The following is a 27909-nucleotide window of genomic DNA, read 5'->3' as shown; positions in this document are numbered from 1 at the left end:
TAGATTTTCACAAACACAAAAATGTGTCCCAATTTTTTTTTCTGACTTACAACTTTTTGGAAAAGTATAAACAGGTAGGAAATATCAGTTGGTTTCCATTTAACAAATCATCTATAGTGAAAATAATAAAGTGAGATTGAGATTGGAGAAATCAAGAGTTAGGAGAAAAGGAGTTGGGCCTGAAAGCCAGCAGACGTAGTGTGACAGCATCAAACTTTGTATTTCAGTTCTGATCGCTGGCAGCGCCAGGCTGGCCCAGGATGTCTAGAGCTCTCCTAATTTCAGCTTCCCAAGAACAAAAATAGCATGGTGGTTGCTTCAGTGAGCAGACTATTTTTATCCAACAAGGGAGGAGCAGGCTACCCAGCCTACAGGCGGCAAGCTAGCTGACATAGAGCCACCTCTATCTATCTAGCCTTGATCGAAAGTTGGTGTTGGAATCTTAAATACTGTGAGACCTTGCTCATGGGGTTCATCATCATTCTTGCCTTGAACAGTATAATATATACTATAAAGGACACAGAATAGGCATAGTTAAAGCAACACTTGTAGCTCTTTAGAACTGTACAGGGTATACCGGGTTTAGACCAACATCTAGTAAAGGCTTTCTATATGCTAGGCATTGTTACTTCACATATACAAACTAATCCTCAAAACAACCATATAAAGATATTCCTATTTTACAGATAAGTATAATGACGTTTAGAAAGAGGGAGACTACTAGAAAGTGGCTGAACAGGGAAACTCACTGGGCAGTCTCAATCATGGACTCATTCTTTTTTTTAACCCCTCGCCTACACTGAAAATATAAAATCTGATCATTGGCCAGTAGTTCCTAAATTGGGCAGGATATAAAATCCATTGTCTCATATATACTTTGCTTTGACATCTTGGTGTGAAGAAGTGGCCAGTCTACAGAAAGGCTGGATTAAGCTCATGTCACCTGGATCATTTTTTCCTGGCCACAAGCAACAAAACAGCAACCAACACAACAGCAACCACAGAAACATTCGTGACTGTCTTTTCAGGTAGGTACCCACTAAAATAAAACATGAGAATAATTTCCATTTTAAAAATGATTTGTTTCCATTTTAAGGTGCATGTTTACCGAAAGGTCATGTGAAAGAGAAAGTGAAAGGCCCAAGGTATAGAGAAACCTACTTTAAAATTACATTTAGGTTGGGTCATATCCTGGTGAATCTAGATAAAGCAGAGTATCCTATCTAGTCTTTTTTCCTAACTGGAGCTATCCAAACAAGGTATTGAGGTGTTCAGTACAGGCACACCTACTAAATACTAGCACTGAAAATTAAAGGAATGCATGATCTCGCAATCTCAATTGAACTCGAATGTCTATAAAATAGTACCTATTCCTACTTGTCTCAAAAACTGGTGTGGAAAACATGTTTTGAATACATAGAGATTCCCCCCACCCTGTTTCCCCCTCCCCCCCACACCGGTTCAAGCCGTTGTTTCTCAGTCTAGTTGTGTAGGACACAGCTCCCTGGCCCATGCTGGTATTACGAGCCTTGAGCTCCCCACTGGCTGAGACAGTCAGTCGCTAGTCGTCGGTCGGCCGCTCACAGCAGCTCACAGCAGCTCTCGCTGCTGCCAGCCGCTCACACTGGCCGCCGGCCACTCACACAGGCCACTGGCCACTCATGGCAGCCCACGGCAGCACACAGCAGCTCACGCCGACCTCCAGCTGTTCACGGCAGCCCAGCTCCAGGGAGAGCTGTTGTTCACAATCTTAGCTGTAGAGGGCGCAGCTCACTGGACCATGGGGGAATCGAACCTGTGTTAGGAGCATGGTGCTCCAGCCACCTGAGCCACCGGGACGGCCCCATAGAAATTTTTCTAAACTTGCTCAGCGAATATCCAGTTTACAAAGGAGGGAAAACTCAAGTAATTGTCAGTCTAGCAGTTGTGCAATTGCAACCCTTTTTTGGTCTTTTCTACATTGGTTTATCTTTTCCCTATCATTTCCTGCTACTGGGCTACCCAGAAGATCAATGAAAGAGAAACCCAAATGCTTGTGCCTGCACGTGGGGACCACTCTGGGAGAGCCCTCACACCCCCAGACAGCCTCGGCTTGGGGCTTCTCCTTGTTAAGAGATCCCGAGATAAAAACCAGTATCCAGTTTTGACTTTTTCATAAAAGAACGGAAAGGGCACTGAAGCAATTTATGTTGGAAACAGCTGCTCACAAATCTGACTATTTCAAAGTACCCCCAAAACAGTTGGAGGAAAACTTCAAATGTAATTTACTCTAAAATTAGCAGTGGCAATCATACAAAGAGTTGATATTAACTCTGTTCTTTCTTTTTTCTCCCTTTCCTCCCCCCCAGATGAGATGACGTGAGCGGGTTGAGACGGTATAGCTATAAATTTAGTAAAACTATTCAGTCCTACCCTTATCACATATATATTGGTGAATTAAATGAGACCTGTGAAACTACTATGTCTATAAATGTAAAGAATATGCAAATATTGTTGTGCATGCTGACAGTGGTGGGACCTCTTACTACCTATAGGCGAGACCAAACCAGGCCACTGGATAATGAAGTCGTGGACCTACCTGTAGTGGGAATGCGAAATAAAGCAATGAAGCTGTTTGGTTCCTCCCCAGGGAAGGTCTGAAATTGACTACGAGGCATGTGCAACATATGTACTAAATAAAAATAAATAACATACACTTTTATGGATACTTTTATATACACACACCCATTCAGCTGCCACTCAGGTCCTGATGTGACTGCCCTTTAATGCACAGCTCAATGCAATTCAATTTTTAAAAAATTTCCCATAACAGGATCAGAAAAGGACACTTGAATGGATCCTTATCAACAAACAGGAAACATAAAACATGAAGTATCATTTAGATCAGCTCTTGAGTACCTGTTCTCATTATCTGATCTGAAACAATGCTGGACCCTGGGGGTCAGAGGGCTCCTACAGCTGTAGCTTACCAAGCATGCCACGAAAAAAAAAAAAAAGCCACCAAAAGACACTGCAAGTGACAACATCTAATCGTTCTTAATGCAGGCTGGGCGGCCTTCAACGAGATCACAATGGGCCCCGAACACATTCCAAAATGTTCCCAGAGGTTTTCTTCTCTATTTTTGTTTATTTTTATGTAATGTTTATTCTTGCTCTGAGAGGTCTCTAAACGAAAACTTATGCCTTAAAAAAAACAACAGAAAAACCCCGAGTTTTAACTACTTTGAATTCCTTAAAACTCATTCTGATCAAATTTAGAATGCAGCAAAAATCGGTTTCTTGTCGTGGCCTTAATCTTGTTACTCAGATTTTCACCTAAGTTTCAAAAGGAAAAAAACCTGTGGGGATTTGATACCGTATGAAATACTCAAAGCTTTCTGTTGAAAATGAGAACAGTAGAAGTCTGTCCAGCCAAGACTCAGAGCTAGGGAGCCACACATGCCCACGACTGTGTCCTGTGCTAACCGAACAGGCAGTGAGTGTTTCCTCTAAGGAGCACATGACCCGACCTGTGACTACACACAGGACTTTTTCCACAAATGACCCAACTCTGCAAAACTCTAGCACCATCTCCGAGGAAGTTGTCTGGGTGGAGCCCACAACAAACAACATGACACTGCACAGTGGGAAAGGGAAATGCCCGAGGAAAACTAAAACTGCTCTTCTGCACAGAAATCCAAGGCACTGAGGAAGTTACAGCTTCCTGAGCCGCTCCAGCAAACCTCTGTGGGGAAAGCTGCCTTGCAAAATGGTAGATAAGGGTCAGGGAGGAAGAGGAAAGCAGGGGATGGTTTGGACAGCATTCCAACAGGTATTTTCATAAAACGTGAAAACTTCCCAGGGCAAGGCAGGCGCAGGCTGTGAGCCTTCACATGCCACATGGGGCAAATGCTGCCAGCTACTTAGTGTCTGAATTTTCTGTTGTTGTCCTTTAGTGATTCCTGAATGTGTTTCAAATTATGTTGCTAGCTTGGCTTAGACAAAAGACAATTTAATAAGAAACATAAATGTTCGACAATTCGCATTAAATCACCATCTGGCCCAACGGAAATATTCATATTTAAAATGTATATGTCGTCATTTGCCATCTGGGTAATGTTACATGTTTTATGGGAAATCTGAAGTTGGACGATTAACTCATACCACTTTAAAACAAACATCTTTGTTCCAGGATAAACAAAGAAAAAAGGCCTTGGACACAGAATCCCATATTAAATAGGTCTTTTGCAAGCCGATTGTAGTGCCTTGAACAAACCAGCATTTATCATGCTCAGATAATCCCCCAAAATCAGAAAAGATAAAGCAAAAGCAAAAATGCCAGAAAAGATATCAAGATCTCCTAAATTAAAACAATTCAGTAAACCAAGGCCTTGGAAAAATATTGGAAATGAAAAATAAAGTGGTTTCTATTATACACTCAAATGTGTAAACAAGGCTTGCACCCCCAAACCCTCTTTGCTCCCCCTTCCTTCTCCCACTCTCTATTTTTGCCCTAATGACAGGAAGGTGGTAGGAGGTTTCCTCCTAAAAATAAATTTTACCAATAAACTGTTAGAAAAAATAAATTGTAAATCACTAACTTTGGAAAACAGAAAATGAAAATTGATCCTCACTTCCAATTTTACAGTATAAGGGTTAAGACAATATCTCAAGTTATTCCTTCTTAAAATCGTGTATTTTCATTAAGAAAAAGTTTATTCCCCTGAAATCTCTTCATCTAAATATTAATTACTAGCACTAAGAGTCTAAGTTATACCTGGTAATGTTTACCTTTTACACATTTCAGTCTTTATATTATGCCCAAATGGTTATATTATTTACCTAAAAGCTAAATCTGGTTTAATATTTTTTCCATAGAAGCTGCTCAAACATTTTTGAGCAAAACCGGATGGAACATGAATCACATCCTACCGTGTTAGCATATAAACCAAATGAAGAGCTTACAAGAGGCTACAAAAACCTGAATCGTGCAGAACTGATAAAACAACAAAAGTGATCTTGATTCACAAGGCTCTACTTTGCAGTCAAAATCCTTACTAAAGTAAAATGACACCAAGCAGGTGTGTTTTTAAAATACATCTTGCTGATGGCTATTATATTTCATAAATATTTATCTACCCACTTACTTCTTTTCCAGTGCTTTATTACAAGAAGATACACAACACAATGCCAATTATTTTCTCAGTGAAGGCAGATAACAGGTTATTCTTTATAGTTTGCCCACATTCAAGTACTTCTGGTTCTACTGGACTTATTTGCTAACTTTTGGATATGTTTTTACAATAACTGTGAAGTAGGTGATTAAAAACAAAGAAATAACGTGTGTATACGCACACACACACACACACACACACACACACACACAGAATCACAAATGTCAGCGATGGAAGGGCCTTCCAGCCATCTAGGCCAAATGTAAATGTCACCGGGTTCATTTCTGTGTAACTACAGCTCCATTTTTAAAAATAACTGGCCTAGCAACTAGTTACAGATATCAGCACTGACTCCTCGTAGGTAGTAATAATTACCAGTAATCCAGGTTTCCTTCTAGAGAAATCTCACTAAGGATTACTTCCATAATCTTTAACAACTAGCAATTTTTAACAGCATAAAAAAATCTCAAACACACACTCAGAGAGGAGTTATTCAACAAGTTAAAACCCTAGGCCACAAACTTGCTATTTCCTGATTTGGAGAGCCAACCTTCTATCCTTTTGTCTTTCAACGAGAAAGTGGTCCAGTCTCCTCAGTCTGACATGTTACTCTGTACACTTTCATGGGCTGCTTCCTGTTCACAAATAAGTTTCTTGGCAATGACTCAATCTAAGAAATATGATCCCGCCAGTTTACAGGAACTCACCCATTACGCTTGTCTGCAAACTGCAAAGCATGATGCAAAGATAAGGCAAGACTGGAAAGTAAATAGAACAGGAACTCAGATTATTTCTTTTCTCAAGAGATACACAGATATTTGGCCAAAAAGAAATTAGAAAGTGAATTTCTGAAATAGTAGGTGCTCCCACCAGTTACCAAAAGTGCATGGGTCTGACTTTTCCATGAGAAGTTTCATGCCTGGGTCCCAACCGAGTTATTTTTTGGTGGTTTGTATGTGAGCAGGATGCTGCTGCTAGATCTCAAAGGATTTATGCAAGGGCTGTCATTACTTTGCCAAGAGAACGGCTTGGTTTGATAAGCCAACTTAAGGATACATTTTGCTAATCTCGTCCCCATTTTTGAACAAGCCATGTATGTATTCAGTTCTGGATGCTGTCTTCCACACATGAAAGGACTTCTCATCTATGAGCAGGTTTTCCATTACTATTAGAATGATTCCACAGGAAAACGCACACATGCGTGCACCATTCTTAGCAACAGAACCTTCAGGAGCATTGGCTCAAACGCCCTAACCTACTTGACCTTACACACACTGAAATTAACTGGGGGTGGACTAACCAGGTGGCGCAGAGAGCCGCGCGGGAGGACAAACAGCTCTGCTTGCCCGGCCCTGTGTATTCTGCTACCCGGCATCCCGGAGAGGGAGGCTGGCGCTCCAGCACGTGAACTCCCTGAGTTATTCTTTACCCAGTTTGGGTCCTGCATTTGTAAAACGCAATTATTTATTGCAATCTTAAAGCTCCTCAGATTTAACTACCTACAATTAGCTTAAAAAAGTAAGTCAGGACAGTCATTCAGGCTTAGGGGCTGAGTAAGTACTGTATGGTGTTTGTTGCTGCTGGCCAAAGACTTGTGTGCCCCTGGTGGTGTGAACACTGGTGGTGGTGATGAATTTTAGATATGGAAATTATATATTTTACTATATAGACACTATTTAAAACACTTAGCTTCCTTAAAAAAAAAAAATCGCCCGCCCCCACAAAAGAGCCAAAAAACTGCAGATCCTGTTAAAATATATTCCAAGGGGTTTGTTTAATTTCTTTAGTGGGAACTTTCTAAAGCATGAACTATTTCTTGAAATAATAACCTACTAACGGCTAAAACTTCATTTTACCAGAATGGTGGCAGTTATAATAAAGGTTGTGGTCAAGATCAACAAGATTAGTGTATATACTACCCTAAAAGGCTCATTAATCCATCTACCCATCTAACACATATGCGTAGATCATCTCTCAGATTCCAGGAACTGTGCTAGGTGCTGGGGACACAATGATAAACAGTCTCTGATCTTAGTTTTGAGACGTGATGAGAAGCATGTAGGAGCTAAAGCAGCATGGCAGAAGTGTAAGTAAACTGCATAGACAGACCCCACAGGAATGACAACTGACATAAAGTATACCAGTCACAGTTACGAGCATCCTACCCAATAAACCAAGGCTTCAACCCGGTTCCCAAAGAGCTAGTGCAAGTGAACATTTGAAAGCAAAGGTTACAGAGGTGGAGAGAACATGAAACAATGCATTCTTGGTCTCCCCTCCGGGTGGTGGCAATGTTTTCCCCACAGAGGCTCAGGTTTCCAGTGCAGGGAAAATTCTCATACTCAAAGCGACTTCCTCCTTGTATTTAGACTTTTCGGTCAGTATGACTCATTTCAGCCGAGACGGGAATTACAGCTAATGCCACACTGTCACGGAATGCTACAACTGGAAGGGACTATAGGACTCAGACAGACAGCTCCTTTCATTTTTCAAAGAAGGAAACAGGCATAGAAGGTGAAATGACTTGCCCCCAGGTTTGAGGTCAAGGATTCCAAAACTACCTTTGGTCTACTTTTCTAATTTTACAACTCCTGCCAAGTTACTTGGCAGAGGGGAAAAGATGTGTTTGCTTCATTTTAATTTTTGAATTAGCATCTCTTGCTCCAGCTTGCCAACCTGCAGGTTATATTGCCAACCCAACAGCTTATATTACAGCTGGTGTCTGCATGGTTTACAGGCGTGCTTGCGGGCAGTATCTCATTCGAGCTTCACTGCAGTAGCACGAGGGAGGTGCTTTATCTTTATTTATAGATGAGCACATTTAGGCTTTGGGCATAGGGCAACCCTGCCCCAAATCACACGTTATACAAGTAGTAGAGCCAGGCCTCCAACCCAGAACTCTTTCTGAGCCTGGCAGGCTCTTCGCACACCATGGTGCCGTCTCCTTGGCATTCACACCACCGCAGGACAAGGTATGGAAACTGCATCAGCCCCAGTGCCCTCTCCCCAGGCAGGACACTAAGACTTGGAAGTCAGCTCTCTTGACACTCAGACCTGCCTGTCCTGACAACTCAAGGGTAAATCAGGTCAACTGAACTGCACAAGGAGAGCGTTAGCATTTAAATGAGTCGTTCCACAAAGCCAATATTACCCTGTACTTTGTATGTCTTAGCTGGGCTTCCTTACAATGGTCTGATTAAACTGGAAACTCCTCACTATGTCTTTTGTAAATAGGTAACACATGGAAATGGTACAAAATTTAAAAACTGCAAAAGTAATCTCCAAGTTACCTTCCCCAAGGCAACCACTGGCATCAGTTTTTTGTGTTTCCTTATGAAGATATTCTATTAAATACACACAGACACACACACAAGTAGCACATACAAGTAATCATAGTGTTCCACACTTATTTCTATTTAATATATTTTAGAGATGGTTCTACATCAGGACACAGAGTTGTCACATTATTATTATTTTTTTTTAAGGAGGGCGCAGCTCACAGTGGCCCATGCAGGGATCGAACCGGCAACCTTGTTGTTATCAGCACCACGCTCTAACCAACTGAGCTAACCAGCCACCCCAATGTCCCATTATATTTTTTATTTCTATTTTTTTCATCTAATGTGTCATTTAGGGCTGCTATTTCATTATTTACTTTCTGTTTGGATGATCTAGCCATAGCTGTCAATGATGTATTTAGGTCCCCTAGTATAATTGTGTTTTGGTCAATTTCTCCCTTTAGTTCTGTTAGTAGTTGTTTGGTATATTTCGGTGTTCCCTGATTGGGGGCATAAATATTGATGACTGTTATGTCTTCTTGTTGTATAGTCCCCTTTATCATTATGAAATGTCCATCTTTGTCTCTAGTTACCTTTTCCACGCTGAAGTCTGTTTCATCTGATATCAGTATGGCTACATCTGATTTTCTCTGGATACCATTTGCTTGGAGTGTCAATTTCCACCCTTTCAGTTTGAGTCTATGCTTGTCCTTGTAGCTGTGATTTGTCTGTTGGAGGCAGCATATGGTTGGGTTTAGTTTTTTGATCCAATCTGCCACTCTGTGCCTTTTTATTGGTGAGTTCAGTCCATTTACATTTAGGGTGACCCAGTGTCCCGTTATTTTTAATGGCTGAGCAGTATTCCACTATAAAGATGTATTATTTATTTAATAACTTAATTTTATTGTAAAGATGTGCTATTATTTAGTAATATAATTATTTAATCAGTCCCTTGTTGAGCTTTTAAGTTATTTCTAATCTGTGGCTACTACAAATAATGCTGTAACAAATATCCCGTACATAAGTCATTTCACAAATGTGTAAGGCTATCTGTAGGATAAATACTTAGAAGTGGAATTGCTGGGTCAGAGTATATGTATTTTTAATTATGATAGATACTGCCAAATAGTTCTACATAGAGGTTGTACCTTTTACATTCCCATCAACAATGTGTGAGTGCCCATTTCCTTACTCTTTTCCTAACTCATGTGTCCATCACACCTTGCATCATACTAACACATGGTACCCACTAAATAAATAAATATACATTAACTGCACAAGGTCTCCTATGTTAATTCCAGAATCATTTCAAAATCAGCCCTTCCTACTATCTTTTAACAATAAAATTAAGGCTAAATAGGAGAATAGACTTCATATACAGAAATGTCAGTTGGCAGAAGACAGCATTTCTTTAACCACCAGTTGATACCCAGCCTTGCTCTACGCAAGCTAAGCTTGGATGGTGCCTTTGGAGGTGAAAGGGGCAAGAAAAACAGTCCGTGGTGCACACAGATATGACAGAGGATGGGCAAAGTCTCAATAGGTGGAACACTCAAGCATCACAGGCAAAATCAACAACCTCAGCCCTTCTAACAGACAAGGTAAACTTTCAAGATAAGTCAAGTCCAGTCTGACTGCGTGGTCTACCAGCTACTTAAAGACCAGGAAAAGACATTCATCCTAGGGATGTGTCTCTTAGGACCAGATGTCTGTTGGCCATTATATCACATGTAGAACACACAATTGATTAAGGAAAGCTGACAGTGAGTGACCTTGGAGATCACAGTCCCAACCCTGGGTTTACGAGGATCCTGAGGCCCAGAGATGCGAAATGGGTAACTGGCCCTAGGTGTCACCCAACTGAGCAGAACCCAGGAGGAGTCATCTGGTCAACCTAATACAAATTAGATTTGAAACTAGACTTTCCCATTGCAATTTCTGTAATATTACTTAAAAATTCACAAACTATTAGGAATTACTTTGAAAATAGACCTTTACAAAACTGTTGTGGCATTCAATCCAGTAGCCAAATTAATGGCCTATGAAACTTTGTCATCAGGAGAAAATGACCAATGTTTGACCTGCACTTTTCTGTAGAGAACTTTCCTTCCCTCTCCCTCTCCCCCCCACCCCCGCCACCAAACTCTGGGTACTGTGTGCTTCTCTAAAGACTGTGCCTGTGCTCAATACAATCAGACTAAAAGTCTCCTAGTTCTAAGCCCCTTCAGGCAGATCACCTCTGCTTCCAAGAGCAAAAGTAGCTCAAAATTAATGTGGAGCCCTGAGAACCCCTAAATGGTAGGGTCAAGGTCATGCACCCACTAAATGCACATTCCAAACTGACTGACTCATGCAAGGGCTCACTAAGACCAAGTGCGACCCAAGCCATAGTTCTCCATCTCTTCGGAGAAAGAAAGCCCTTGGAGACAGACATCAGCCCTTGCCTGTGTAGTGCTTTAAGAGCACAAAATGCTTTCACTTACATCACGATGTCATTTCATCCTCACACTGCTCTGTGTGAAGATTAGTGAGATGAAGAAACTGATGTGGCACTGGCGGCCAGAACAGCCCTCCTCTAAATCTGATGGACATATACCCGTAAACCAAATTACCACTTAGTAAATCATAGTGCCTCCTTTTTGTTCTCTGCTCCTTAAAATGTAAATAAGACTCTGGTTGGCTCTAAGGGTATGCACTGCCGTTGCTGGTGGCTTCTTCCTTTAAATCAGTTTTGCCACACGCATTAAAAAAAAAAAAAAATACCATAAAACAGGCCTAAACTTTTACTAAATGATCTCAATCTAAATGAATAATAAACACATCAAGTCAAGCTCTTCTCTTAGTCTTCTCTTCCAGGACAAAAGCTGTGGGTCTGTGTGCTCTAAAATCTCTGGCTTTGGGAAAAGGACTTAGGTTAAAATCTGAAAGCCAGCTGTATCGCGTTTTCCAAAGTAAGCGCTCACACAAAGCATGGGAATTCTTTTTACCTTATTACTATTCCCCCTGAAAGTATCATTACACCAACAAAAACACACGCCAAACACGTGACTGATCACTGTTCGCTGGCAGGCACAGCACAAAGGTTACTTTTCCTTAGTGTCTAAAATAGCATCTTTTCAAAGGCCTTTTCTTCAGTCTGGATCTGGTAGAAGTTTAAGTTCTTGACAGCCCTGACGCCCACCACGTTTCTAATGCCAAGTACACCCAGAACACAAAGCAACAGACTACAGAGAACATGAGGTCCCCGTCCCCGTTTGGAAGTAGGTCATGCCACGTTACGGTGACTGTTAACCTCAGTTTCTTCATCTGCCAAAGGACAGGGTTGGATTAGGTGACTCCTAAGACCCCTTCCTCGAAATACACCTCTGATTCTATGAGTCTGAAATATAAGTCTGAAAACTAATTCTGAATTTTCAAACAGGCTCATTTCAGCTACCTGTGACAGATGCCCTAAAGAAGCGCTGTCCACCAGAAATACAATGCAAGCCGCACGTGTAATATAAAAACTCTTAGTAGCCTTACTGGAAAAAAAAAAAAGTGAAACAAGTGGATTTAATTTTAACAATATACTTATTGAACTCAATATGTCAAAAAATTCTTTTAATATGCAAGCAATTTACATTTATTGACATATGACAAGTGATGGATACATTCAACATATAGTACAACAAATGTCACCCGACACAGTCACGTGAAATGTTGTCCTACCAGAACAACAAGTTCTATTAATATTTAACAGGACAAGATCTTACACTGCTTGTATTTTTACATGTAAATTCATTAAGTTTAAAAATTCAGTTCTTCAGCTGCACTAGCCCCATTTCAAGAGCTCAGAAGTGACGAGTGGCTAGTCACTGCAATGCCAACGGACAGGGCAGCTCTGCCAGAGCCTACAAAGCCAGGCCTCCACTCTCCTTCCGGGGATGCTACTGGACCAAACTCTTCTGTTTTTCAAATTACTTTCTGAGGATACACTGGGAACAGTAACCCTTCCAAGAAACACTAGTCAGTATTTATACTTTCAGCAATTCTCTATAAAAAGCTACCTGGATGACCTGAAAGTGCTAGTGTGAGTCTGAATTAGTAAGAGGGCTCAAAATGACTAACTGGATCACCTTGATATTATTCAGCAATGTTGTGGTCCAGATGCCACACAATTACCATGATTATTGCAGAGGTCATCTGAAGAATGGGTAGAAAGAACAGGCCTTAAGTGATGGAAAAGTAGTATCTGTTCCAACTAAGGAGGATATGCATAACCTCAGTTCAGAAATTATATTTCAACCACTTTCAGATGTATACCCTTGAAAATGCACAGCCCTCACTGCTGTTGCCAACTGCCAGGCAGCAATTTGGACCTATTAAAATGGAAATTATAACTGGTGTACACATCATAGTACATTCTCTTAAATATCAGTATAGGAATCTTTTCTTTTCCTTAATGTAAATCTTTTTGATTAACCCACTAAATAAATATGTAAGGATAGCGGTTGTCACCTGGTAAGCCTTCACATTAAGACCAGAGAATGGAAGATCACAGTGCCAATATTCTAAGTCCAGATAAAGATAGGTATGACACAAACTGAGTACTAATAATAATGGCTGCCACGTACTGTGCACTCTCTATGAGCTCAGCACTATTTCAGGCACGTGTGTTCATTATCTGTTTATACTCACACCAATCTGCAAGGTGGCTGTATCATTATCATCTTCCTTTGGAGCCAGGAAACCGAAGCATGGAGAGGTTAAGTAATTTTGCCTGAAGACCTCCATCTAACAAATGGTGACACCGAGATCCGATCCAGGTTTATATTACAGATGCACTCAAATAACACAGGCCCTTACTTCAGAATGACCTAGGGCTCTTTAAGGGAGGTTGGCAAAGAACGAAGGCTTAGGAAGACGGGGTGCCATGGGGCTCTGCTGCTGACGTAGCTGCAGGGGTAGCCTTGGCCTACCCAGGTGACCTTGCTGTGCTGCTCCCGTAAGGGGAAACAAAGACAATATATCTGTCCTCACAGAATTGGTTTTCGTATGACAAAATTATGTGAATGCCCCTTCAAAATTCAGCGGACGACTCAGGAGCGAGGTATTAATACTATCAATAAATTCAGCTCCTGTCGCAGATGTCGAATGAACAGGAGAAGCGTCTAATTTTTAGGTTTCTGGGTGTCTAAGTACGTACTACTAAAAATTAGAAGGTGAAGTCCTAACTTGTTTATGTACCAGACATGTGCACGGCAACAATAAAGGGTAGTAAATGTAAAATTTTCAGCTGTGTTATCTCCCCCAGGGCCTTAGGAGGTTCTTTTCCTTCACCACTCTGCTTTTTTCCCTTAACGCTAGAGTTACTTAGGGGCAGTTATTACTAAAGAAATATTTCAGTCTTTAAAGACTAAAAGAAGGACGTGGGCTTCGGAAGAAGGCAAGGCTCCTGGGGTCAGCTCGGTTCATGTTCAGAGTCAGCCTTCCACCAATGCACTTCCACTCCGCAAACTGTTCGTGCAACTAACCTGAGGGCATGGCTCTGTTTCTAGGTGCTGTTTCCAGGGTAAGACATTCTGCCACAAGTGAAGGAGTGTGTCTGGGAAGGAGGAGTTCAGTGAGATGGCTTATCTATCCACCTATGGCTTATCTATCCACCTAAGTCCAGGGAATCCAGTGGACAGGCCGGAGGGCTCCACAGAGGAAGCCGGGCCGTGCGCCACCCACCCTCTGCTGCCCTAGGGCACATGTGAAGGCCTTGCCCCGGAGGCTTCAGTCACCACAACAGCCAGGCCCTCACAGGAGGCCAGGGCCGTGACAGGAAGACCACAGGAGGACAAGACGTTTAGAGCAAAGAGCAAGAAGGGGCATGAATGTTATGCCGGTACACAGCTGGAATTCATGGAGAGATGTTTTTCAAGTGGGCCATGGACATCTCAGATCCCCATACATGCCAATATCCCTGACAAGGAAGGAAGAAACGTAATTGTAACAACAATCAGTCGCCATTTGCTGAATGTGTACCATGTACTAGATCTTGTGTCCAGTTCTTCTCTTCATTTAGGAACGCTGCGATAGAGGTATCAGCCGCATCCCGAAGGTGGTAAAACAGAAGCACATCCCACTGTAAAATCTATCAGCTTGACCGCTTGCGGCCTCTGTTCTCAGCCGATAAAACAGGGATAATGCTTCTTACCTCACGGGGTGGAGTAAGGAGTACACACGACAAACCCAGTTTGTAAAAGCACTTAGCACCCTGCCCTGCCTTGGCAAGCGCCCGAGACGGCACCCACCCTCTGCTATGCTACCACCAACCATCCAGCTGCCATCACCAACACTGTCAGATGCCCACCTCTGTGAGCTCGGACTCACCAACAAATCCCATGGGAGAGAAAAGAGAAGATACTGTTTTTTCTTTCCTTGGGTGAATACTGCTCATCACTGGGACCGGAAGCCAAGGATAAGCTTGTTACAAGTGACTGCAGACAGTACAAGTAAACTGATTTTAGAAAAGGGCAGAAAGAAAGAGACGCCCCCTGTGCCACCTTGGGGAAGAAAACGATCCATCCGTATAGCAAAACGGCAGCTTCTGGCGTGTCTTCCTTTCCTGTCATCAATGGAATTAATACACTGGCAGATGGATTTCTGATAAAACACAGGCATAACAGGGCGTACAAACTTAGAGCACAAATGGCTGCATCATGGTGCCAAAAGAAGAAAATCTACTCCCCCTTCAAACTTAAAAAAAAATCTTTTTAAACAGCCAACAAAAGGTACAGTTTAGAGTTACTATTACGGGTCCTCCGTACATGTACTGATGCCAAACCGACTCAACTACACTCACACCACAGAAGAGCGCCCTCCCTCTCTCAGCCTCCAACCCGTCCATCTTCCCATTCACGGGCCGTAACTTCCTACCCACATCCAGTTCATATATCTTGTTCTTTCCAAAACCTTCCATGATTTCCAGCTGCCTTGTCCAAACTTGAAATGCCACACACAGGCCCGTTGGGGGCCCTCTACAGATAGCCACAAGTTAACCTTTTCAGCCCCAGCAGCCCAATATGCTACCACCGTCCATCCAGCTCATGCCTGCACCTTTTCGCAGGCTTCCAAAACTTGAGCCAAGTAAAATCCCTGGCTTAGAAAAACCATCTCATTGAAATGCTACCTCTCCTCTGCACCGTCACGGAGCTGTCATATATCACAGATAGGCTTGGATAAACACCAAGCTCACAGAATGCAGTAACAGACTCCCTCTCACGTATATTGAGTAACTACAATATTAAGGACCAGGCAAGGTGCCAGACATCAGTTAGAAAAATGAATTAAAGACAGTCCCTACCCTAGAGGAAGTCATACCTTACGCAGAAAGGATAAAGATGTCAAGTAATTTATCCTCATTACGATATGAAGTGTGCCCTATAATCCAGGTGTACAAAGGGATCGAGTACTTAGGAGGGGCAATTTGAAAAGCAAATGTCTTCCAAGGAGGACAACAGAGTTGCTGCATTATCTTGGAAGAGTAGAGCAACTTCGTGCCCTGCAAGTTCCCCAGGGTGTGTAAATATCTAAAAATATTTGTGGAATGAATAAGTGTACATTTATGCTCAGTATTCAGTATTTTCGTTACATACCTAAGATGTCTGGGGTTAAAAAATTCTAATTACTGAAGCAACAAAGATATCATGTTAAATGTCATTTACAACCCAATTACTCGTCATATAAAATGATTTAACTTAACTCACAGTAACTATATTTCAAATTATTCTTTGGCTACTCTACTAAAAACAAAGTGTTACATCTTAAGAATTATAAACACACACTCCAAGTAAACAATAGAGTTAATTTTTTAAGAGAACAAACATGACAGTATCTTCAAACATCCATTAAAGAATTCTGCAATTTGGGTAATATATCAATCGATCAATCAACGAAGACTAATTAAGTACATTTTGTTAGAAGAGACTAGTTATTTCCATCAGGCTGATGCTCAGAAAAAGGACAAGAAATGGGCAACCTCGCTTTTCTCCCATATTCCAGACATTTTTCCCAAAGCATCAATCAATTACCATAATATCTCAACCTCTTCAGCTATTCTGTACCTTCCCTTACTCGCTTATCTCGGTTCTCAGAGGCCTTCAAAAAGCACCCAGCAGAAAAGGCAGTCAAGACCCAGAGAGACACGGCATGTCACTTTTAACTTAATCTTGAAAATTAAAAACACTGTTTCTTTTTCAGACCAATGTCTTGCAGCTGCAGGCCCAAGATATAGTAAATAATGGTAACAATCACTATCAAGTAACATTGCTCTCTGTTAAGGAAACTGGACTAGATACTCTACCCGAGTAAATGAGACGTACATGGTCTTTCTGGTTTCTAGGGCTTTCATCACTCTCTGTGCTCTCTCTCCCATTCCCCCTTTCAGTTTAGACTACAAGGCGAGAATGGGCTGCCATGTGAGGAGATGGTGGGCCTCCCAACAGAGACCAAGGAAGTAATATCCTGAGGTTTTCCTGAGAACAAGCAGTAGTATTCTAGAAGTCAATGCATTACAGCGGTTCCACTGGGCTGGTACCACCACTTTGGAGGGTGTAGAATTGTACTGGGGCAGATAGGGCCCACTTTCTGGTTGTCTCAAAAAATCTTGTAATGTGGGACTCTCCTCCACTCCAAAGAGAAGTCCAGCCCATGTGCCAGTAGCTGCCCCTTGGACAAAAACTTACTCCTTAGTGGTGGGATTCTGTCTTAACTAACTCTTGTAAAGGAGCCCTTTATTCTTTAGCATCTAACAAAACACCCATAGTCATTAGAGAAGGAAGGAAAGAAAGGAGCAAAGGGAGAAAAGAGGGAAGGGAGAGCAGGGATTATGACAGACATCTCAATGCCATCGTGAGTGGCATGGCCCTGAACAAGTTGCTATTTTACCTCTTTGAATAGGTTTCATTGTCTGTAAAGTGGAGATCATAGCCCTCACCAGCACAGATTCATTGTCAAGATCAAGTAAGAGCACGTGTAGGACCTACTACAGGACTAGCAGGTGTTCAGGAGATGCTAGTCCCCCTGCCCCTTTTCTTCCCCATGAAATTGCCAGTTGTCTGTATTCAGATGTCTTGTAACAACAAAAGGCTGGTTCTCTCCACAACTAGGAAGGAAGTGAGTTGAGAACGTGAACCGAAATGAAAGACGAATTGTTCCCTCCATCTCCATTATTATCTGTGACAGTGCACACACAACCACCAAAGCTTGACAGCACAATTGTACTGTTAGCAAGTGAACTTTGGAAACCTGTAGTGCAAGGCAAGCGATGTGTTTTCCTGGACCCCGGACTTCCAAGGGACACCTCAGTGACAGAAGGGAGATGCATGACTTTCTAGCTGGGGGAGTCATTTCTACCCACCTCTCTCTAGGGAGAAAAGGCTGTATTTATCAGGATCAACGAGAAGAGCTACGTGAGAAGAGCTGTGAGGTACACCCCAGCTCTTCTTAACATGCTTTCCCTCCTTTCTGAACGCCTCCCAACTTCAAGACCCAGAGGCCCAAGTCCTTCAGCAAAACCAAAAACATCCACACATAATCAATACTGCCCTGGCATCCCAGGGGCACCTCTGGGGGAAGGGGAAGCACAGAACCTACCAACAAGGGGACTACGTATCTAAATTGGGAACTCCCCTAGCGGAGCTTCCATCTGCCCTCTTCAGAGGCATTCCTAAGGTTACGTGCTTACTGAATTACTGTGGTCACATACGTGCGCTCCGTTAACTAGAGGGAATGAGTAACTATAAAATGTTCCATGCAAGTAAAATAAAAGTGGGCACTACGGTCTCATGCTACCTGCAAAAGGAGAACCGTGAATCCTATGGCACGTGGGATTCCCATACAACTCACCCACAAGCAGGAGTGACAACTGCTCCTGCTGTTCTCAGGCTCCCTTGCCAACTGGCTTCCAACGACATTCCACTAAGGATGGGGACACTGGAGAGAGGCTGGAGGTGGGGAGGAAGGGCACCTCTCTCAGGGGTCCCAGCTCCTAAAGCCAGGCCAGCTTCCAGCGTCAGGAGGGAGGGGCAGATCCTGGTATTCCATCGCCTCCGTCGCCCCTCAAGCCCCAGGGATGGCGGTGGCGTCCGGAGGCTGTTTGGCTTTTCAGCTCTTCCGTCACCTATGCAATTCATTTCCTATACTAAATTCCCTGTTTGAAATATCTCGTGTGGTGTCTTATTTTCTAAACCAAACTCTGGACTGTTTCTTAACTTCTCCGAAGAGTTTTCTCAATAAATACAAAACTTACTGAACAGGACTGCTGAAAGAACTAAAGATAATAATGTGTGTAAATACTCAAAAATGCTTTCCCTTTTCTCACATGGAGAACCTGAGTGCAAGCTGCATGCTGAAGAGGAAACCGAAGTATTACAGTAGATTTAGGAGTTCCTCAGGTGAAAATTCTGAGTCTACCCGACGCTGAGTCCAAACCCTCAGCAAGAGTCCAAAAAGGCAACGTTCCTCCTGGGTTCTCTTACAGGAAGCCTGCAGGCCAGTTTTCTTTTTCCTCCCGGCCCCTCTCCCTTTAATCACAGAACCCTTCTTCCAGGCGAACCCTAATGGGGAATCTCCCCTCCGTTCTCACCATCCTCACTCTCAATCCACTGCCCCAAGGATTCTCCCAAACATGCAGGTAAAGAGGTTTCTAGCAGAGGGCCTGTCTCTGGAGAAGAAAGACTCTGAACCCAGAAGATGGTTCTCCTTCTTGGCCTGGTCTCAGCTTGGGTACCAGTGAAGAACAACATACGGCCAGCGGTGAGGGAGGACCCAGCCAGCACAAAGCAGCCCCGTTCCTGTTCTCTGGGGTTGGTTTCTCAATGTAGATTTGAATTATGTTTCATTGGGAATTACCAAGAACAAAAATAACTTCTTCAAAAATTGGCAATTTTTCCCACTGAAAGTAAAAAAAAGAAAAAAAGAAAAAAAAAATGAGGGGTGGAAGAATGGCTTAGTTGGTTAGACCGCGAGCTCTGAACAATAGGGTTGCTGGTTCAATTCCCTCATGGGCCAGTGAGCTGCACTCTCCACAACTAGACTGGAGACAATGAGCTGCCACTGAGCTTCCAGAGGGGTGGCCGGATGGCTCAGTTGGTTAGAGTGTGAGTTCTCAACATCAAGGTTGCCGGTTCAATTCCCTCCATGGGATGGTGGCCCACGTCCCCTGCAACTAAAGATTGAAAATGGCAACTGGACTTGGAGCTGAGCTGCACCCTCCACAACTAGATTGAAGGATAACGACTTGGAGCTGATGGGCTCTGGAGAAACACACTGTTCCCCAATTAAAAAAAAAAAATGTAAAAAAAAAAAAAGGTTAAAAAATGATAACTTTAAATTTTGGTGGTTTTCATTACTAGGATTTTCAAGGTCTTAAAAAAATTTTTTTTTTTGCTAGGTCAAAAAAAATTCATGGTTCTTCAACACTCTCTAGACACAACAGCAAGACTCTGGTACTGTAAAACAAACCAGCAAAAAGTCATCTGCAAGCACCTGAAGAAGGAGTATAGTTCCATCATGTCATACCTATTCCCATTCTGTTCATAGAAAGCAACAAAGCATGACAGTTTTTCCTTCTCTACTCTACTTCCCTTAGGCTGGCAATAGGCTGGATTCTACATCCATGAGTGGTGGTATAATTTTGTGCTGAAGCAGAGCAGATAAGATTGTCAAGTCTGGAGTAAAGCAAAATTCCACACCTTTTATCAGTAGGCTGACTACATACCAAGTCAATATTGCCCTGCTTCTCAGAGACATTGGGGGTGTGGGGGAGGTACTAACCCACCCTGAATGTTGGCTACATTCCAGCAAAAAAAAGGGCATTTAATGAGGAAAATGATTCATTAAAATACAAATATGCATTGCATATAGCCTAAACGTTAACACTGAAATCCTTCTGTTTTGAGGTAAACACATATTATGTAAATCATTCAGCACAAGTAAAAAAAATAGGATACTGTTTTTTAAATCTTAAAGCAATGGAAGATGGTGGGTTAAAAGTATTTCAAACTACTGATGATTTGAGTTAGAAAAGAAGGCAGCTTCCTAGGGGTGACTAAATGTATCCCCCAATGGGACGATGGTCGGGGCAATATTGGAGTTGAGCTGCCCAAGCTCTGCCAGGCAACACTGGAGACAGGCCGTGGCTGGCACGGGGATGCCCACTCCCTTCTGGACCTGTTCCCACCCTTCCTGCAAGGTGGGGCTAAGCCAGCTTCAGCAGGCCCTGAACCATACCCTCAAGTCTGTCGATCTGTCTGTCTCTCTTCAAAAACAATTCAGAAGTTAGCCCGTTTCCAAATACGTAAACCAGCAAGCCATTCAGGTACGTACAAATGGTATTTGGTCAGAATACAAAGTTGACTTAATCAGGCAGATACGGAATCAAAACATTGAGTTGCTAAAAGACGCCTTGCAGATTTAAGTTGTGTTTTGTCTGTGTGTTTGCTTGTTTTTTAATGGGAAAAGATAATGAGGCTCAGAAATGCAGAGCACAGAACTTCTTAGAGGAAGGCTGAGTTCTGCCCTAGCTTCCAGGCTCTCCAACACCTATGCCAAGCACCTGCCTTTTCCATGCTATCCCAAATAATCTAGACTGCAGCTTATCACAGGCCACAGTCCGGACACAACACGGAAAAATTCTGCTGACTAATTTGGGAAAAAAACCTTTCGATTAAAAAATTATCACCCGAATCTCCATGAGGTATTCAAGAGCTCAAGTTATATTTATTGAATTTCAAATATTTGCCAGGCACTTTAAAACACAGTTCCCAGATTTAGGTGTTACTCTTAAGGCTGTGAAGGTCAGTGATCAAATACAGAAACACTTCCTTTCATGATTTAAGTAAGACGTCCTAACCAGATTTTCTAAGTCACTACAGAAATATCATCAATGGGCACCAAGCACTGAGCTAGGTTCTCTAGGGCACTGATTCTCCAATCTGACTGCATACTGGAGTCCCTTCGGAAGCTTGAAAAAATACTGACGTCTGGGTCCCACCCCCAGAGACTTTGATTTAATGAGGGATATGGCCTGGGCATCAGTATTTTAAAATAGATTCTAATAGACAGCAAACCAAACCATTGCTGTATGGAATAAAAAGAAACAGATAAAGTGGAAACAACTCAAATATCCATCAACTGCATAAATGCATAAATAAAATGTTGTGTGTCATACAATGGAATAGTATGCAGCAATAAAAATGGAGTCCTGATATATGCTACAACATGGTCAAACCTTACCCACATTATGTTAAGTGCAAGAAGGCATTCACATAACACTACGTATGTAATGATTCCATTTACATGAAATATCCAGAACGGACAACTTCATAGAGAGAGAAAATAGATGAGTGGTTACCAGGGACTAAGGGAGTTAGAGAGAAATACTCAGTGACTGTTAATGGATACAGGGTTTCTTTTTAGGGTAATGAAAATGTTCTAAAATTGATTGTGGTGATGGCTGTACAATTCTGAATATACTAAACCACTGAACTGTCCACTTTAAAGGGGTGGATTGTATGGTATTTGAATTATCTCTTAAGGCTGTTAAAGAGAGAACGAAATATAAATTCTATGCCTAGCTTTCAAGGAACTTACAATCTAGCTGTAGAGGGGGTAAAAAAAGATACACAGATAAGACAAGCATCAACAGATTTTTTTGAAGGCCATTAAAGAGAATTGCCTACTGCAGAAAATAAAAACTCTAAGTTCAGAAGGAGGCTTCAAAGTCAAAATGATCTGATATTTTTCTTCTTATCCAATCCATCTCTGATTTGTAAAAAAGCCATGGAGAGTTCAGATCTCTTCAGTATGTTGCTGATAATATAGACACAAAGTCTCAATTTCCAAGCTTGTGGGAAAGGAATGACTACTTAGTATTACTAAAAAAAATATATTTTTAATGCTTCAGAATACAGGCTGGTGATGGATTATAATGACCATCAAAAGTCATTTATCCACAGGGCCTTTGAAAAACAGACGTGGGACTCTAAATCCTTCCTGTGCCCTGGATTCGTCTTTACTACTAGCAGAGTTTATAAGCTCACACACACAAAGAGACTTTCACATCTGACACTTTGTAACGTACAGTTATTATAGGGTATGTGCCATAAAAATGATTGGTTAAAAGGGCTTCCCACTGCCCGAGTTCCTAAAATTCTTAATAATAATAATAATAATAATAATGGTAAAGTATTAATTGTGGCATGGGCTGACACATAGAAAAGGCCAACCTTAGCCAGGATGGGATTTTATTTAGCAGTTTTGTTTTGATTTTTGGGGGAGGAGGGAACAGTTGGTGTAAGAACATCATTTGTACTTTTATAATACCGTTTGGGAATTATACACTTGAATGTATTTTTGCTTTCATTTCCAGAGAACACGGCATTATGAACTGACGAAGCCTTGGCCTGTACCTTAGAGCCCTTCATAAACGTTTTTCAGAGCGTACTTAGAAGCAGGTGGCAATGACATTTTAATAACTCCTAGAAATCATATTATCAAAATATAAACTCTATTCTCTATCTTATGGTAAACATAAACATATTGTTACAGGTGAAGAAAGCAGGTTAAATACTGCTTTTAGTAAACTTGTCCTCATATACCAAACTCTTTTAAGTGATTGGGCCAGGCATTTAAACACCCTGGGTTTACCCATACCAACTTTTAAGCAAATCATTCACTGGATCCTAAAAATCCTGCAGGATCCTTAATGCAGATGAGTAAGAATAATTCTGAAAACAATCTATTTAATGATAAGGACTACGAAATAAAGTATTTAAATTTGAAATGTACTATTTTCAAAATTCCAGATAAGCCTTTAATTAGCTAGATTTGAGCCCTTAACTCTTGCTTCAATTCAGAAATGCCAACATTTGAACCAAAGGTTTCTACTGGCTGTTTTCAACTCAAATTCTCTCCATTCCAATCACTTTCCTTCAAGCTGGTTTAATCCCATCTGTCCCACTCTTCACCACCGAATTTACTTTGGATTGCTACCTCAAAATGAAGAGAGCCAACAGAACAGGAGAATGCACCAACTAAGGCAAACAAAGGTGAACAGAGACGCACTAGCTAAGAGATTTAATTAAGAAAATAGAAAAGGAAAACCGGTCCCTGAAAAATGCGAGGCATAATCTCAGACACTCCTGGAATCCCAGAAATTTTAAAAACGATCATTATATTAAGAAATGATCCTACCTCTCTAAATTAGCACCCCCCTTCCAGCCACGCCTGTGTCTTCCTTAAAAGGCCTTACAATGGAAATATGATAATTCCACTGACAGGTGTATTGACTCTCACTGTATTGAAGAAAGTCCACCTTCCCTCTCACATATAGTTACTGAATTTCTTGGGAAGTAGAAAAGGCTAATCTTTTTAATTCCTGCCTCTCCCCAGTTTTGCTCATTTTTCCCACTTTTTAAGTGTGAGCATTCCTCCTCTTCAAAGTTTAACTAGTCCTGGTCCAATCTGGAAGTGGTGATTAAGAAATGTGATAGTCAGATTACCTCAGTTTGAATCCCACCTACGACTCAAGAGTTGGGTCACCTTAAGCAGGACTCCTGGCCTCTCTGTGCCTCTTTTCTCACCCGGAAACTGCAGATAATAGTATTTCTCAGGGGGTTACTGTGACATTACGCATGTGAAGCAATTATCACACTGCCTGGTGCACAAGGAAGTGCCCAAGAACTCATCTATTGTTGTCTTAGTGCCAAATTCTTCCTGCGCCCGACTTCACACTGAAACCTTAACCCCAAGTCAAGGAAAAATTAAAGAGGAAATATTATTTATGCAAAAACCCCTTTAAATAAATGTGTTCAGCCAGTAGACAGCATATTCCCAGGAGGAAAAAAAGTGTGTATAGTCCAGAGGGTTCCTTTTCTCATGCAGCTCTGTAAGTATAATTCATCCTGAATAAAAATAAATATTAACTCATCCTAAAGAGAGATGAGATTTCCTCCCCAGCATTGTTTATAAAAACCCAAGTTAACAAAAAAGAAAGATTCCAAAATGGCCTAAGTTATTTTTTAATGCAGAAAGACGGATGTGAATTGTGTATTTACCCTCCTATATGTTGCTTCCACAATCTCAAGAAATTTTTCACATCCAAAAAGTCAAGTTGGTCTTTGGTTAATAGTCATTCAGGAGATGAGAGATCTGTTGCATTTTTCTTTTTAAAAATAATCTTATCTGTGTAGTCCAAGATCAACTTCATCTCTTATACACAAAGTACTTTATCTCTCCAAGACACCCTTGAAAAGAGTTAATGGTTCCTTCCACCTGTTGGAGAAAGAATCTAAGGCTCTCCTTACTGACCTGTTCATGAACACCTTCTCTGTACAGAGGTAAAAACCAGGATCTTAGTACCACATCACACCTGGAGTTTCTCTGACCAAAGTACAGAATCCACTCTTTGTTCAACTCTTTCTAGACTACAAACAATGATTTAATATGAATCACAGGCATGAAATTAATTCTAAATTTTACTCCATTTTCTTTTTCCATAGTCTTCAAATGTATACTATTGATGTCTGATTACAAAGACAGAAAAGGAGTTACCTTACCAAACAAAACTGAAAAAATTCCCATTTAAATGAGAAAGCAGTGTATATGCCTTATGCACTTCTGCATATGAAATGTTAAATTACATAGTAAAAAAAGAAAAAGGAAAAACAAAATAATGAAGAGCTTCAGGTTACAATTCCTGAATTTAGGAAAGCTAAAGGTCACTAGCATTTTATATCCTTTTGTCATATAGATGGCTATATAGATTACTCTTGAACAGCTCGTAAATCCAAAAGCACACTTCTTCATACTGGTGGAAACCAGGGGAATACATTCCCTATTATTACTGGGGGAAAGTTCAAGACTGTAAACAGCTTCAAAAAAAAAGCAGCATAATTAATACATTGCTAATGACGTAAAACCTTATTTTACATCTTCAGGATCAGTCTAAAACATTAGGTTTATGAGCATAAACATATTTACTGTACTTATTAAGTTATACATTTCCTTGAACCAAATATTTTTTCCTCAGAACCCAATTACCAAAACATTGGAAATATAAATATCTACTCCTTTAAAAGTCCCTACAAAGTATGAATAGAAAATTTTCACTTTTACAACAATTTAAAGAACTTTATAGCACAGTATTATGTAACACAGGTGTTTCACCCTCTCTCTGCCCTTGCAAGAGAAGCAACATGCTAAGAAATCGAGGCAAATTCTCAACAGAAAAGGAAAATTATACATAGCATCCAAAGGAGAAATAATACATGAAAGCCAAAAACTTAGTAACAGCCTAAAAGCAATAACAATTCTAATGTACACTCGCTACACTTACCGTTGACAGCACAAAACACAATATCCTGCCTTACACATTTTGGAATTGCAATTCTGAAATGCTAAATCCAAAGACAAAGCCGCCCTGGGGAAAAATAACAATTGCGCAACAGATCAACAGCTCCAACTTGTCCCTTGGCCTCGGCGCGGCAAGGTTTGCACGCTATAAAGCAGGAAAGGGCCAACCAAGGGCCGCCGTGACAACCAACCAGCCACTGTCACCGAGGCCAAGGCCACGCACGCGGCGCGCGCCACGGGGAGGAATCCCGCGGGAATCGACAAGTCCGGTTGCGGTCCTCAGCCCCACCCACTCTTCCCTGCGCGTTGAGAGGGGATCCCGGGTTCTCAGAGCCTGAACCTTTCCAACTGCGCGAGGCCCACTTCGGCCGCCGCACGTCGGGGCATTCGAGCGCTCCGGGCACTTGGGGACCTCCTCCGTCCCCCACCTAGGGGCAGGGCTTTCTCGCCAAACTGCCTCAGAGAGTGATCCGACGAACAGACAGATTATTTTGCAAAGGAACACCCTTAGACGGCCCAGCAGGATGAGCACGCAGTGCCGCAGACCGCGCAGGTTGTGGGGCCGGGGTCAGCGGCGGCAGAGGAGGGGTTCCGGGTCCCAGCCCGGAGGGGACCTCAGCTCCCCCGAGAGTGGCCCCGTGACTAGGCACATTTTTGCCGGCTCCAAGGCGGGGGAGACGCGCGGCCCCGGAAGGGCCGGGCCGCGCCGGCTCAGACCGCCAGCGTCCGCCCCCTCCTACCCTGCAGCCTCTGGGGCCGCTCAAACTCGGGGGGCCTAATGGGGCTCCTGGGTCCCAACCTGGTGGCCGGGGACGCAGCTAGAGATTCCCGTTCACCCACGCACGCACGCGGGCGTAATCCCAAGCCCCAGCCAGTCGCCTTCTGAGGCCGCAGTCAAGTTGTCGGTCTGACCACCCCGTTGCGCCCCTACTCCCCTCACCGCCCCTTGGGTCCCCGCTCCCGATCCCCGCCCCACCCCGCCCCGGCGCAAGCGCAGCGACTCCAGTGCGCGGCCGCTGCACTCCAGGCTCCGGCCACAGACGGGAGGAGAAGCCGGCTGTGGCTGTCCGTGCCGGGCCGCGGCTCCCTCGCGCCCCTGGCCCCGTCCTGGTACCACAGCGGGGCCCTGAGGGCCGGGCAGCACCTGCTGGGACGGCAGTCCTGGCGGCGGCAGCTCCAAGTCCATCATGCTGAGTTAGGGACTGTGCTCTGGGGCTCCCCGACGGCGGCGGCCCTGTCCTGGCTGCCGAGACGCGCTGCGGACCAGGCGGCACTGACAGCGGCAGCGGCTGCGGCGACGGCGGGCTCTCGGGCACTCGCTTCTCGCCGACACGGCCCGAACAGCCGGCCGGGCTCCTGCCCCGACACGCCTCCCGCCCCCCGAAGGCGGGGCAAGAGCCCGGGCCTTTCCTTCCCTGACTGGCCGCGGGAGGAGGTGCCGAAAATCCCCCACCCCCGCCCCGGCTGACGCAAGAAGCTCGCGGTCCTGGGGCGGGAAAGGGCCGTGAGCGGGGGTCCCAGTGGGCGGCTGCGGGGGGGGGTGGTGCCGGGAGGAGGGCTGCTTTAGCTCCCGGGTCCCCGCGCTCGATGTACCCTATCCGCACATAAAGCCAACACTCTCCGCCCGCGAGATTAGCAGTTGTTTGCCGAAGGTCGCTCGGGTTCGGGCGCTTTGAGACAGTTTAAACAGTTGGAACAAACACTCCTAGAGCCCCGGCAAAGGCGCTGGTATCGGAGCTGCGCCGCCCTGATTTGGAGTTGCAGAACCTTGCCCCGCTTTATCTCACCCCACCGCCCGAGAGTGGCGCCAGCCCGGGGGACGGGGGCTAAAGGCTTGGACCCGGCCCCGAGCACCGTGAGCTGCCCTCTCGCCCTCGGTCCCATCCGGGACTTGCCCAGGGGAAGTGTGGACCGCGCGGGGAGCTCGTGCTCGCGGTCACCCTGAACGCCCTCCACTTACTCCCACGCGCCTGCATTCTCGCTAAGCTCAGGACGCCAAGGGCAAACGAAGAAGTCTCTTTTGGTTGGAGAGGAGGCAACAACAGCTTCATTTTCCCACCAACGCACACACACGATAGCACAGATGGCGTCCTTTA

At 43.2% G+C, this 27909-nt stretch overlaps 1 protein-coding gene across 5 annotated transcripts in view; it reads right to left on the bottom strand.

Annotated features, from left to right (window-relative positions):
• Window positions 1-27562, bottom strand: part of NFE2L2 (NFE2 like bZIP transcription factor 2) — a 32495-nt gene extending 4933 nt beyond the window's left edge. Inside the window, exon 1 of one of the 5 annotated variants that reach the window (XM_033111983.1) lies at window positions 26958-27562. In XM_033111983.1, the coding sequence (XP_032967874.1) occupies window positions 26958-27002 (45 nt within the window). In that variant the 5' untranslated portion in view covers window positions 27003-27562. Of the gene's footprint in view, window positions 1-9024; window positions 9048-25796; window positions 26390-26612; window positions 26636-26957 lie in introns of those variants that run through there. The other 4 variants (XM_033111987.1, XM_033111986.1, XM_033111984.1 and 1 more) reach the window with 4 other exon arrangements.
• Between the last annotated feature and the right edge of the window lie 347 nt (window positions 27563-27909).

Source organism: Rhinolophus ferrumequinum, chromosome 8, assembly GCF_004115265.2.
Source record: "Rhinolophus ferrumequinum isolate MPI-CBG mRhiFer1 chromosome 8, mRhiFer1_v1.p, whole genome shotgun sequence".
NCBI lineage: Eukaryota > Metazoa > Chordata > Mammalia > Chiroptera > Rhinolophidae > Rhinolophus > Rhinolophus ferrumequinum.
This window is presented reverse-complemented; position numbering and strand designations above follow the sequence as displayed.